Source organism: Oryctolagus cuniculus, chromosome 11 (genome assembly GCF_051225735.1).
Source record: "Oryctolagus cuniculus isolate XC-2025 breed Fujian yellow rabbit chromosome 11, ASM5122573v1, whole genome shotgun sequence".
Taxonomy (NCBI): domain Eukaryota; kingdom Metazoa; phylum Chordata; class Mammalia; order Lagomorpha; family Leporidae; genus Oryctolagus; species Oryctolagus cuniculus.
In genome coordinates, this window is record NC_142877.1 from 74181976 (window position 1) to 74195593 (window position 13618).

The 13618-nt window shown below is 37.2% G+C and overlaps 1 protein-coding gene across 2 annotated transcripts in view; it reads right to left on the reverse strand.

Annotated features, from left to right (window-relative positions):
* ZFC3H1 (zinc finger C3H1-type containing) overlaps window positions 1-13618 on the reverse strand; it is a 55414-nt gene that overhangs the window by 13183 nt on the left and 28613 nt on the right. For both annotated transcript variants that reach the window (XR_011380164.2, XM_002711333.6), the window contains exons 13-24: window positions 12794-12968; window positions 12017-12148; window positions 10581-11123; window positions 10388-10497; window positions 9183-9314; window positions 8955-9076; window positions 7590-7691; window positions 7289-7408; window positions 5162-5345; window positions 3827-4013; window positions 2462-2650; window positions 1255-1492 (exon numbers count right to left, since the gene is read on the reverse strand). Coding sequence is in view for 1 of the 2 variants with exons in the window: in XM_002711333.6 (XP_002711379.3) it covers window positions 1255-1492; window positions 2462-2650; window positions 3827-4013; window positions 5162-5345; window positions 7289-7408; window positions 7590-7691; window positions 8955-9076; window positions 9183-9314; window positions 10388-10497; window positions 10581-11123; window positions 12017-12148; window positions 12794-12968 (2234 nt within the window). In the remaining variant the exon portion in view is untranslated. The remainder of the gene's footprint in view (window positions 1-1254; window positions 1493-2461; window positions 2651-3826; window positions 4014-5161; window positions 5346-7288; window positions 7409-7589; window positions 7692-8954; window positions 9077-9182; window positions 9315-10387; window positions 10498-10580; window positions 11124-12016; window positions 12149-12793; window positions 12969-13618) is intronic.

The window sequence follows — 13618 nt, forward strand, 5'->3', positions numbered from 1 at the left end:
TATATAATAGCAATTAAAGTCATTGATGGAGAAAGTATTGCTGAGTTAAAAACATATGGCCTGGGGCCGGTGCTATGGTGTAGCTGGTAAAACCGCCACCTGCAGTACTGGCATCCCAGATGGGTACCGGTTCAAGTCCCAGCTGCTCCACTTCAGATCCAGCTCTCTGCTATGGCCTGGGAAAGCAAAAGATGGCCCTCAAAGAAGGAGGTACCTTTCTCTGAAGGGAGGAGAGAACTTCCACTTTGACTATGACCTTGTCTAAATAAGATCGGAGTTGGTGAACTCAAGAGGCTTCCATAGCCTTGGCAACTCATGACAAGAGACTAGGGTGATTACTGATGCCATAAACAAGAGTGTCAATTGTTAAATCAACAACAGGAGTCACTGTGCACTTACTCCCCATGTAGGATCTCTGTCCTTAATGTGTTATACTATGTGAATTAATGGAATAACTAGTACTCAAACAGTACTTTACACTTTGTGTTTCTGTGTGGGTGCAAACTGTTGAAATCTTTATTTAGTATATGCTAAATTGATCTTCTGTATATAAAGATAATTGAAAATGAATCTTGATGTGAATGGAATGGGAGAGGGAGTGGGAGATGGGATGGTTGCAGGTGGGAGGGAGGTTATGGGGGGGGAAAGCCAATGTAATCTAAAAACTGTACTTTGGAAATTTATATTTATTAAATAAAAGAAAAAAATTAAAAAAAAAAAAGACAAAAAGAAGATGGCCCAACTCCTTGGGCCCCTATACCCGCGTGGGAGACCCAGAAGAAACTCCTGGCTTTGGATCGGCCATCTGGAGAGTGAACCAGCGGGATGGCAGACCTTTCTCTCTCTCTGCTTCTCTGTAACTGCCTTTCAATTAGATAAATCATTTAAATAAAAAGAACATATGTCCTTTTAAACTTAATGAACTAAAAAATAGTATCTGCTTACTGGATTCAATCAACTCACCAAACCTCTATGATACATATTATCTACATATTTAACTGTTATCTTTTACCAGAATCAGAAAAGTAAATGAGATAACAGAGTAGTACGGTTCTTAATTTTCAAAGATATGAATGCCAATTGTATTTTAATTCAATCCTTAATCTTATAAACATTCACACAATAAAATGAAATTACATCTTGTGACACAAATTTATTCCACCTAATTAAGAATAATAGGCAAACTGCTACTCTAAATATTGATGTTAAAATTTATACTATATAATAGGTGATGCTATGAATACTTATACTTACCTTCAAACACTGCTAGCAACATGTCAGGATTAGTCTTTACATCTTGAATTACTTGCCATGGCATCACAAATAATTCTGTGCTAACAATTCTTGAAGGATTTGCATTAGAAGGATCATAAAACTTTGAAGGGAGAATGTTGAACTCAATAAGATGTATGTAGGCCAGCCATGCTAAACATCGATCACTTGTTTTAAGGTATTCAGCTACTATTTCATCATTAGTGGACTTTAATGCATTCTAGGTAAGACAAAAAATTTTTTTTAACTTTTTTTTAAAGATTACTATTCACAGTAAAATTCAAATACTAATGTAAAGAAGACTAAAACATATTTCTTTGGAGTAGTTCTAAATATCTGAGAATTGAGTCACTAATTTTCTTGATTAAAGATCTCTAGAAGTGTCAATACTAGGTTATTCAAACTTTATTATACTAAAGTTTATGACATAATTAATGAAAGACTAAATTTTGAGTGTATTTTAAGTGTCCTAATATTTAAAATCCAGTAAGATAGACAAAACAGTAAAATAACAAAAAACCCTACATCCATGAAGATGACTTTCATTATTAACTGATTTTTTCCCCTTATGATTTGAAACTTAAAACTTATCTTGGAGGTACTTAACATATAATATTTTTATTTAAACCTTATGAGAACTCTAAAGATACTACTATCACCAAGAAAATGAAAAAAGTATAGTTACCCAATGTTATGTAACTTACTGGGAAGTGGAAAATAAGAATTTAAACCCAAAATCTATACTCTCACCATTAAGCAAAAAATACTACCTACAATATTGTAGGCTTTTTGTTTTGTTTTGTTTATTTATTTGAGAGGCAAAGAGCGAGACAGAGAGAGGGGAATCTCCCATCTATTGGTTTACTCCCAAAATGCTCTCAATAATTGAAACAGGGCCAGGCCAAAGCCAGAAGGCAGCAACTCAATCTGTCTTCCATGTGTGTGACATGAACCCAACCACCTGAGCAATCACCTGCAGCCTCCCAGGTTGTACATTATCAGTAAGTTGGAACTGGGAGTGAGATGGGACTTGAACCTAGGCACTCAGGAATGGAATGTAGGCATCTCAAGAGTTGTTTTAAGCACTATACCAAATATTCACACATACTCCCACTTGCAATCCAGCCTCTGTTTTAGGCCTTTTAGAATTTTCTACAAAATACAATTAAGTGCTATAATACATGTTTACCTGTAAAATCGCAAGTGCACTTTGACATCTTCCAGTAAATATGTGTAGCTGAACTCGAAACAAAAGAGCCTCTAAAAGCTGAAAGGATAGAATATCTGATGCTTCCCGCTTGGCTGCTCCCATCAGAAACTCCACCATTCTCTCACAAACATAATCCTTTTCTTCAAAGGTACTTTCTAGGTGTAGAAACTACCCAAAGGGGTTTCATATAGTTAATCCTGCTTTAGAAAAATGAGCCAAAACTACAGATTTTCACATTTCATTAAGAAACTGTCTCAAATAGCAAGTCTTCATTTTCTACAGAAAGGGTAATTATAAAAATGTGTAAATCCATCTTCCAGTACTATAACCTAGATTTCTCCTTCTATCACATGTTGTAAAGTAGAATCAGATTAAAAAGAAAATACAGATGTACTCTGAGAGGCATCACTAAAGCAATTTCATTTTTCCTTTCTGCGAGTCAGTAGGTAATCACAACAAGACCATGATGGATACTCAAAAGTTCCCATGTTTATGCTCACAAAGAATTTGTGTCGCTTAGGTGTCTGACTGTATTATTAAAAATTTAAGACAGCATTTATATTAGGAAAAGAAAGTAAAACACATTAGAGACCAAACAACTTATAGGAAAATTACATCTTTTAAATATTTCACAACCTATAAAATCTTGTAATGAACAACAGCATTAACTTTGGCTCCAGGTCAAAAATCAAGCATCCCACTTACACTGTCCAAATCTATTCACTATTTGACTTCATAGAGTAGGAGTTAAAGCACTAAGCTCATTCACCATAAGGTTAACCAGGTATCTCTGATTCACAATTTTAGCTAGCAAATAAATGATAGAACTGATAGCAACCAATATATGTGTAAATTTAAGAATTTAACAGTTCTTGAGTTCAGCTGAAAAAGTTTGGCTGTTAATGAAAACTTTTTTTATTTCATAAACACCATTATAGTATTATGTTTGGTAAGAACAGTTGGGCAAGAGTTGACAGTATGAATTTCAGATTAGGATTATTTTCATTAAAGTAATAAGAAAAGTCAAAATGTTACCTGAAATTTGTAATTTTTATAAAATATAAAAAGTTAAAAGATATTTTCTTGGTTACTTTGCAAAAGTACACTTAATTTTACCCAAATCAAAACTGTGTAAGAACAGGTAAGGGCAAAATATTTAATGATACTGTATTTGTTTCCTTACCAATAAAGTTACTAACAAACATCACCTCATCACTAAATATTTTTTTCTTGCTTAGTCTAAATTAATCCCAACTTATTTACTATCAATATTTAAGAACACCTAAAGAACTATCGGGACACACACACACACACACACATAACTATGTTATCTTTTCTACTCACAGTCCAAAAGCTTTGATAATCGGGAGCATATTCAACAGCTGTTTCACACATTTCCTGCACCTCTTCCTTGGTTCCTCTTTTAGAGAATAATCTGAGGTAATGGCACCAAATTTCTGGATTGTCTTTGTTGTTTTCCAATGCTCGTGCCAGGACATTTAAAGCAGAATCTAAGGATTCTGAACATGGCCTACATGTTTAAAAGAAATAGCAAGCATTCTTTAAAAAGTGCTTGAAAAGTTAAATAGTCTAATGACTCAATTTTTAAAATTCTATTTTCTGTTTGAATCTGTTAAGAAGTCAGAATGACTTAAAAAACAGGGTAATAAATTAGGATTTAAAATCACATCTGTCCTAAAAGATCCAGATTTCCTTTTTAAGTGGATATTCAGTAAGCATTTACCATAGATAAAAACGTGTTATAAAACCACTAACATTATCAACTTCAAATGTGCTTTATGTCCATATTCAGCAAGATCTTTTATGATTTACACTGTTCTAGAACAGGAAAAGCTAAACAACTCTCTCTTCAAGGCCAGCTACTGCCAGCACAAAATATCAAAGCTTTCAATATAATAGTTCTTTTCAACGGTCAAGGGCTTGCTATCTCTTGGAGAAGATAATTTTCTCTCATGATCCTATTCATAAAATAATGTACAGTTCTTTTGGCCTTCACTCAGTAATGAGTCAGAAAGAAAACACTATAACTTACCCCATTAACATGGAAATGACACATAGCAAAGTTAAATAGCACCATAGTCAGACATGTGTTTTATTAGCACTATGCAGTACTGCCTTATTTAAAAGATCTTATACTAAGTTTTACAATAGTCAGATATATCAAGTACCTTGTGAAATAAATCTAAGTGGAACTTTAAGATAATGATCATAAAAAGATTATTCCTGGCTTATCTCTACTACCAAAAAGTAGTAGTCAGAGTGTGTGATACGCAACTAGAGCCATCAATTATGAGACAAATTATTTACCTTACTTAAATACTCAATGTATCAGAATTTGGAGGTTCTTAGATAAGCTTTAAATCTCCATTGGAAATTAACATAAAATTTAATCTAGTCACTGTTAATTTTATTGTTTTTAACTATTTTTGTTTCGAAATAGAGCCTACTGAAGTTAAACTTAGTATAATTTATTACCCAAACACAGAGGTATGAATACAAAATCAAAATCTAATCTTAAACTTTTCTAATAACTTTCAATAAATAGTGAAAAGCAAAAACTCCACTGACATCAAGAAGTGATTATCACAAGTGAAGTAAACCTTAAACATAAAAATACAAACATGCAAAAGTTTACACAAATATTTGAAATTGGCCTACCCCTCATTTTGATTCAAGTACTTGTATGCAAGCTTGAGCCAAAGTTGGACGTGAGAAGGATTTTCAAGCACACTGGCTTCTAAATTAGCAATGTCATCAGTCTCATTTGTAAAGTATCTGACATCATCTGGAGTAACAACTGTGTCCAATGCTGGAACATTTATTCGGTTTTCTGGCCTAAAGGCTATAAGGAAGTTTCATTAGCTTCATATTTCTTTAATGCACGAAACCAAGAAAAAACAACTAGTCTCATCTTTAAAATTATCTAATAAGCTAAGGATTCTGATGATATGCAATTGCTCATACTTTTAAGATAGAGTTATTACTTAATTTATCATCCAAGCTAGATACTTCTCAGAGTGAAAAGAGGTATTATTAAAAATTACACAGGATGGGGCCAGTGCTGTGTTGTAGTGGGTAAAGTTGCTGCCTGTGGTGCCGGCATCCCATGTGGGCACCGGTTCTAGTCCTGGCTGCTCTACTCTGAATCCAGCTCTCTGCTATGGCCTGGGAAAGCAGTAGAAGATGGCCCAAGTCCTTGGGCCCCTACATCTGCGTGGGAGATCTGGAAGAAGCTCCTGGCTTCTGATTGGCACAGCTCCAGCTGTTGCAGCCATCTGGGGAGTGAGCCATTGGATAGAAGACCTCTCTTTCTCACTCTCTAACTCTGCCTCTCTGTAACTCTTTCAAGTAAATAAGTAAATCTTTAAAAAAATAAAATAAAAATTACACAGGAAATTAAGATTCCATTGGCATACTAGCAGTATAGTTTCCTATCTGATAAATCACATTTGTTGGGCATTGCCTGAAATCTCCATTACAATATGGCGCCTGGCAGATGTTCGAGGGGTGTGTTTGCAGCTGCTGTGGTTAAGCTACGTAAGATCAGACCACCGGCAGGGATAAGTCCGCGTTAGTTCCGGACATGTGGGCAGTGCGTGATCCCTATACTTTGCTTAAGATGCCCTGTGCATGGTCCACCCGTGCCTGCATGACCTTTTCGCTGATTGGCTCCCCTACTGCGCATGTCTTTCGTAAGCCTTATAAGCCTGCACACTTTCTCAATAAAGTAGTTCCTGCTTCGACAGAACTCAGGGTGCTTGCTGCAGTGTGCTTGACCTGTCAACCTTACCTCTCCCGTTCGCCTTGGGGAGTGCTTGTACTGTCCCCTGCTGGTCAGGTGCCAGCCTCAGGCTTAAGACCCCAACACACATTCATTTAATTTAACATTAAGTCAACCTTATAATCAATGAGGATGATTTATCCTACTAGATCTAAACTAGAGAAAAGGTATATCACTTGGATACTTGTTAATCCACAAATAGTAAACAAATTATGTAAACTTTAAATCAGAATGTAAGATGTGCTTGATAAGAAGACACCTACATTTTGTTCATTCACACAAATCATTCATTTTGAATCTGCTTCATGAAAGAAAGCAACATCTCCTCTCGAGGAGGATACAGGCCAAGCAGGGTTCTCAAATGAGAGCAGAACTGTTCTTGCCATTCCAGTGTATGTTTGGAAATACCTGAAGCAGTCACATTTACCTAAGTACTGCTTTTGCATTTACTGGATAGAGACCATGAATGCAAAACACCCTGCAATGTGAGAAGCAATCCTGCACAAAGAGTAACTATGCTGCACAAAACAACAGTGGCATCAGATTTAAGAAAATAAAACAAGGGTAGTAGATACACCAGAAAATTAGCAAAGTGTTTAGACAAAGATGAAGCAACACAATTTTATTAATTTTTTTTTTGACAGGCAGAGTGGACAGTGAGAGAGAGAGACAGAGAGAAAGGTCTTCCTTTTCCTTTGGTTCACTCCCCAATGGCCACTGCAGCCAGTGCGCTGCGGCCAGCACACCAGGCTGATCCAAAGCCAAGAGCCAGGTGCTTCTCCTGGTCTCCCATGGGGTGCAGGGCCCAAGCACTTGGGCCATCCTCCACTGCACTCCCTGGCCACAGCAGAGAGCTGGACTGGAAGAGGAGCAACCAGGACTGAATCCGGCACCCCGACCAGGACTAGAAACTGGTGTGCTGGCACCGCAGGCAGAGGATTAGCCTATTGAGCCACGGCACTGGCCAATTTTATTAATTTTGGACCTTAAGTTACATTTCTTACCATACTTAATTGGTCCTGTAGACTGTTCCTCATCACTACTGAAGCTATTCTCAGAAACTGGTTTTCTCCAAAACTTTGGCTTCCACTTTCTTTTATCTTTGTACGTTGTAAATGGAGGTGCTAAAGTAGACAGAAGAAGATTACTAATGATACAGAATGTATTTTATTTCGGAGGCCATCCAAACTATATTTAAAAAGTAGAAATGACACCCAGTTTATATTAAGACCATAATGCCAAAACATTTGCTGTACACAAAAACTAAAAGGTTCTTTGTTAAATACACACAACATAAGTACTTACTATGACCTTTACTTTCATTGACATTGCTAACTAGGAGAACAGCCATCTGGTCCATCGACATTCGATCTTTGTTGACTCCAAAAAGCTTCTCAACATATTTTTCTAGAACAAGAACATCATCATCTTCATAAAAAATATCAATATGGATCAATGAATTAAAGGATATGAAGCAAAGGATTGCCTAAGAATTAATTATGAGTCAGCAATACTTATGGCCTTTGAGAAGGCCTACCCTAACTATGATGGCAAATCCCAATAAAACATGGGCCCAATTTAGGCTGGGCAAAAAAAATATTTCTTGAAACAAAGTAAACGATAAAAGTAAATGTTAAAGTCCCAGACCAGGAACGATGAAATAGATTCAGTGACTTTACAATCACTCTGGGTTGTAATAACACTAAATTTAGTAAATATCAATTCCCTCAATTCCAAAAGGTTTGTAGTTTTAAACATTTTTCTGACACCTAAATCTGGGGAAAAGCTTAATAACATTTTTCACAATGTCTGATAGTAATCTATGCTTTCTACAGTGGTTAGGAAGTTCTGTTTCATTATAAACTTTGAAGCTACAGATATATTAATGTCTAGCCCTCCTCTATTTTTGATAACACTAAACAGAGACCTATGTTAGTATCATTCTTTTTTTTTTTTTTTTTTTTTTTTTGACAGGCAGAGTGGATAGTGAGAGAGAGACAGAGAGAAAGGTCTTCCTTTTGCTGTTGGTTCACCCTCCAATGGCAGCCATGGCTGGCGCGCTGCACCCGGTGCACCGTGCTGATCCAAAGGCAGGAGCCAGGTGCTTCTCCTGGTCTCCCATGAGGTGCAGGGCCCAAGGACTTGGGCCATCCTCCACTGCCTTCCCGGGCCACAGCAGAGAGCTGGCCTGGAAGAGGGGCAACCGGGACAGAATCCGGCGCCCCAACCGGGACTAGAACCCGGTGTGCCGGCGCCGCTAGGTAGAGGATTAGCCTACTGAGCCGCGGCGCCAGCCAGTATCATTCTTACAATCTCTATACAAATAGGCTAATATTTTCATCTAAATAAATTATTTAGATGAGCTCTGTCCAAAGGACTTCCAGCAATGATGGAAATCTCTTAAATCCATGCTGTACTATTTGTAATCACTTTCCACTTACAGCTAATGAACACATGAAATGTGGCTAGTTTGAGAAAGTAAATTTTACTTCTATATAACATTGGTTCATTTAAATTTAGACAGCAACAGGGCATTAGTAGCTACTGTATTGCACACAGAGCTAAAGCACCATGGGTGAATGTACTGAATTATTGTAGCTATTTAAAAATGTTAACAATTTAATATAAAATATTTAAATTTTCACTTTAGGAAGAACAAAGTCTAAAAACCTGCTGCTGCAGCAATTTCCTCATCAGTGCTTGTCTCTGAACAGCCAATCAAAGACAGATTATATGACAGAATGTCCTGGAATAGCTGTTTTCGGCTAAGCGTATAGTCTTGTGTATGTTGCCTAAAATAAAATGAAAATAAGGAGAAGATAATCATGTACATATTAAAGTTAACCAATGAACACTATCTTTTAAACTATAAAATGTTCACAAATAAAAACTACTCACCACTGGCAGTCATCATCATTACATGTTCCTGTTAAATCAAAACGGCAAAAACACTGATCTGGTTCAATCATATTACTGTACGACACAGAGCTTAACGGAAGTTTTTCCTTGGTTCGATAGTATGGGCTAAATCTAGGAAGATAGTAGACATACACTCAATAAACATTTCTCAGAAAACTAGGAAAGTCTTATTTTTTTTAATCTCAAAGTTACTATACTTTGAGCTTATTATTTATCCAGGTAATACAAAAATTAACTCTTGAAAAGTCAGAATATCAAGTGATAGAAACACTCTCATACTGTTTGTACTGAGACACAAAAGATTTAAAATAGAAAACAAAATACCCTGTATTCTCAAAGTAGTTTTTTTTTTAAACTACATGGTGCAATGCTATTTAATACTGGTATTTCTTGTACAGATTAACAGCCAACAACAACAACAAAAAAAACTAGGAAAAAAAACTACTTGTAATAGCTTTACAATTTTACAGTGAAATCATATCCATTTAAAATATAGTCTCACAGCTTCTACAAATCTAAAAGCTTTGTGGGACACAGTTAATCAATTGAGAATGTTTAATTTATGAAGCTGGATAATGTACTAATGTAATAATCCTCTCAAGACTATTTTTTCTAACACTTCTGACAGAAATCTGGAATTCTCCACATTACCACAGGCAACCAGAAATTAGAATCTTATTAATAAACCTAAGAGTGAGATAAGCCTCATTTCCTTATATGATACAAGCCCCATAAGACACTCAATTTTTGCCTTCCCTAAAGGCACAAGTGCATTTTTCTGTGATGTTCATCTGCATTAAATATTCAATATAAAATACTAAGAACCAAGGAGTGGGGCTGGCATCATGGCATAGTAAGTAAAACTATGCTTGCAACGTTGGCATCCTATACAGGTGCTAGTTGGAGCCCTGGCTGCTCTACTACTGATCCAGCTCCCTGAAAATGTGCTTGGAAAGCAGCAGAGGATAGCACAAGTGCTTGGGCCCCTGCACCCACATGGGAAACCTGGAAAAAGCTCCTGACTTTGGACCAAGGCAGCTCTGGTTGTTGTGACTGTTTGGGGAGTGAAACAGTGGATCTAATTCTGCCTTTCAAACGAATAAAGGAATCTTTCTAAAGAGAAAAAACAAAACAAAACCAAAGAGTAATCCTGAAATTCAAACTTCATGAATTTTTCTTTTTACCTGTAAGACTTAAAAACTAGAAGAGGACTATGGTAAGGTCTAAAAGGACATGGCTTCACTTCTGTTGTTTTACTCTGGGCTGTTACAAAGTCCACATCCACAGAAATCTCCTGCAAAAGACAATATAACTCTTTAAAAAAGTAAAGCTGGGGTGAATTCTTGATTTTATAAAGATTATAAAATGTCTAGTTACCTGACCACACAAGACATTTTCTGTATTGCCTGTAGTGGTTTTTAATATCAGTTGTTTTAAGCTGTCAGCTTTTGAATACAGTTTTTGCAATTCACCAATTTTTAACCCTAGAAAAAGTTCTGGTTTTTCTACAGTACTTTTAGTAAGTTTGTTTATACATTCTTTGTTGGGTGTATCAGTGTGCTTAAGATTAGGTTTAGTAAAAGAGTTAGATTCTAAGAAGGATCTTCTTCGTTCTCTGTTTGAACCAGACAAAATTTCATCATCAACATCATTTTCTTCAGTATCCAGTGTTAATTTATCTTGAGTCAGATCATGAAGTGAAGGTTGAGGTAAAGAATACTCAGGTTCCTCTTCCACAACTGGAGCGATGTTTTGTTGTTCCTTGGCTTTAAGGGCTCGGGCTTCTTTCAATTTTTGAATTTTCAGGGCATATTCATATTCTAGCCTTTGTAATCGTCTTTTTTCCATAGCAATTAGTTCTGCTGAATGCTTTCTTGGACTTGATATTGGAGAATTGTCCAGTCTCATTATTTTGTTTGGCTAGGGGAAGAAAATAATGCAAATATTATATATCACTGTGATTCTGTAAACAGTTTTTGGTAAGATAATTGTGCTACTCTAGCAATATAATGGCAACATTACAAAACTGAATCAATAAAAAGAATAAAACAGAGTTTAACACAAGTCTCCAACAGCTCTGCTAGCCACCTAAAAAAACCAAGGTCAAATCAAAATAAAAAATACTAATCATCCACAGGTATGCATTTTGAGGGCACATTTAGCCTAGTGTTTTAAACACCAGTTAATGTGCCCATGTTCCACAACTAAGTACCTAGCTTCAATTTCTGACCTGGGCTCCTGAGTCCAGATTTCTGCTAATGCAGACCATGGGAGAAGGCAGCAGTGATGGGTCAAGTACTTGGGTTCCCTGAATCCTGCCTTTGGTTTCCTGAGCCAAGTTGGGGAGCAGATAAGCAAACGGAAACTCTGTGTGTGTATCTGTCTCTGTATAGGCCTCTCAATTTTTTTAAAAAGATTTATTTACTTGAGAAGTCTTCCATAGGCTGGTTCACTCCCCAAATGGCCACAACAGCTGGAGCTAGGCCAATCTGAAACCAGGAGCTTCTTCAGGGTCTTTCACACTGATACAGGGCCCAAGCACTTAGGCCACCTTCTACTGCTTTCTCATGCCATTAGGAATGAGCTGGGACTCAAAATGGCACCCATGTGAGAGGCCGGCACTACAGGCAGATTCTTAACCTACTATGCCACAGTGCCAGCCCTGCTTCTCTTATTTTTCAAAAAAATAAAGATTTAATCTTAGCTTCTCTGAATTTAAAGGAAAAGTCTTAGCTATTTTATACATCTCTTACTCTCAAAAGTTCATAAAAAACTTTTGCTTTCCAAAAGTACATTTTCTACAAACAACTTACTCCAAGACGATCTTGTTCCAGTTTACGTTTTCCTATTTCTTTACTAGCCACTGCCTTTGCCCGAGCAAGCTCTTCTCCATATTTTAGAGTCAAAGCTTTCTTAATTGTAACACGTTGTTGAACCCTGTGAATCTGAAAAATATGGGAAAATTTTCTGAAAATGTAAATGAAAATCTCTTGAGAAGGAATATTTTCCTTTAAAACTCAAAAGCATTAAGGTATTCATTTGAAGATGAAAATATTCCAATATATGTCTAGTGAAAAACTACAGGTTATATATATTTTGATGGCTTTAGCTTAAACATTTTTCTTCTTAAAGAAAATCTAGCTTATAAAAATGTGTGGTTAACACAAGACTATAATATTTTATTTTTATTTTTATTTTTTATTTATTTTTTTTTTTATTTTTGACAGGCAGAGTGGACAGTGAGAGAGAGAGACAGAGAGAAAGGTCTTCCTTTTGCCGTTGGTTCACCCTCCAATGGCCGCCGCGGCCGGCGCGCTGCGGCCGGCGCACCGCGCTGATCCGATGGCAGGAGCCAGGAGCCAGGTGCTTTTCCTGGTCTCCCATGGGGTGCAGGGCCCAAGCACCTGGGCCATCCTCCACTGCACTCCCTAGCCACAGCAGAGGGCTGGCCTGGAAGAGGGGCAACCGGGACAGAATCCGGCGCCCCGACCGGGACTAGAACCCGGTGTGCCGGCGCCGCTAGGCGGAGGATTAGCCTAGTGAGCCGCGGCGCCGGCCAAGACTATAATATTTTAATAAAATAAATTTACTTGTTCCTGAAGTTTCCTCAAAAACACCCTGTTGACATTAAGAATTTTCTCAGTTGCTTGAAGTTGTTCTGTAAGTTTTGTAATCTTTGTTTCAGCATTTCGAACAGATTCTTTCTTCTTTGCTTCTTGCTGCACTAGATTCCTTAAAACAGACTCATCTTTCATCAGGAGAATCCTAAGTGGGAAATAACAAGATTTCTTATTGTTTTCCAAACTAGTGGACCGATACCACTAGAACACATGTTTTTTTCAACAGCACACTTAAAAAAATGATCTATTGCATGAAGGTGAGACTTTAAAAAATGAGTATTTTCCTATTCGTCAACCACATAAGTATTCAAACAGACACTATTTCTTATGAAAACAAGTATGGGTCTAATCTTTTCTTTAAAAAAATTAATGAGTCAATATTACAGTTGAAAAGCTTATATAAAATGCTCAGTGTTGACTGAATCTCATCCTCTTTGAATCCTCAGTAAGTTTTTACCTTTAGCTTTATAATGCTTCCAATGTAAACAGAAGCAATTAAGAACACTTAAGGTTACACATTTATCTGAAAGGCGGAGTTACAGAGGCAGAGACAGAGAGAGGTCTTCCATCCGCTGGTTCACTCCCCAAATGGCTGCCACGGCCGGAGCTGGGCCCATCTGAAGCCAGGTGCCAGGAGCTTCTCTGGGTCTCCCAGGCAGGTACAGGGGCCCAAGCACCTGGGCCATCCCCATTGACCTCCCAGACTATAGCAGAGAGCTGGATTGGAAGTGAAGCAGCCGGCACTCAAACTGGCCCCCTATGCGATGCTGACACAGCAGGTGGCAGCTTTACCCA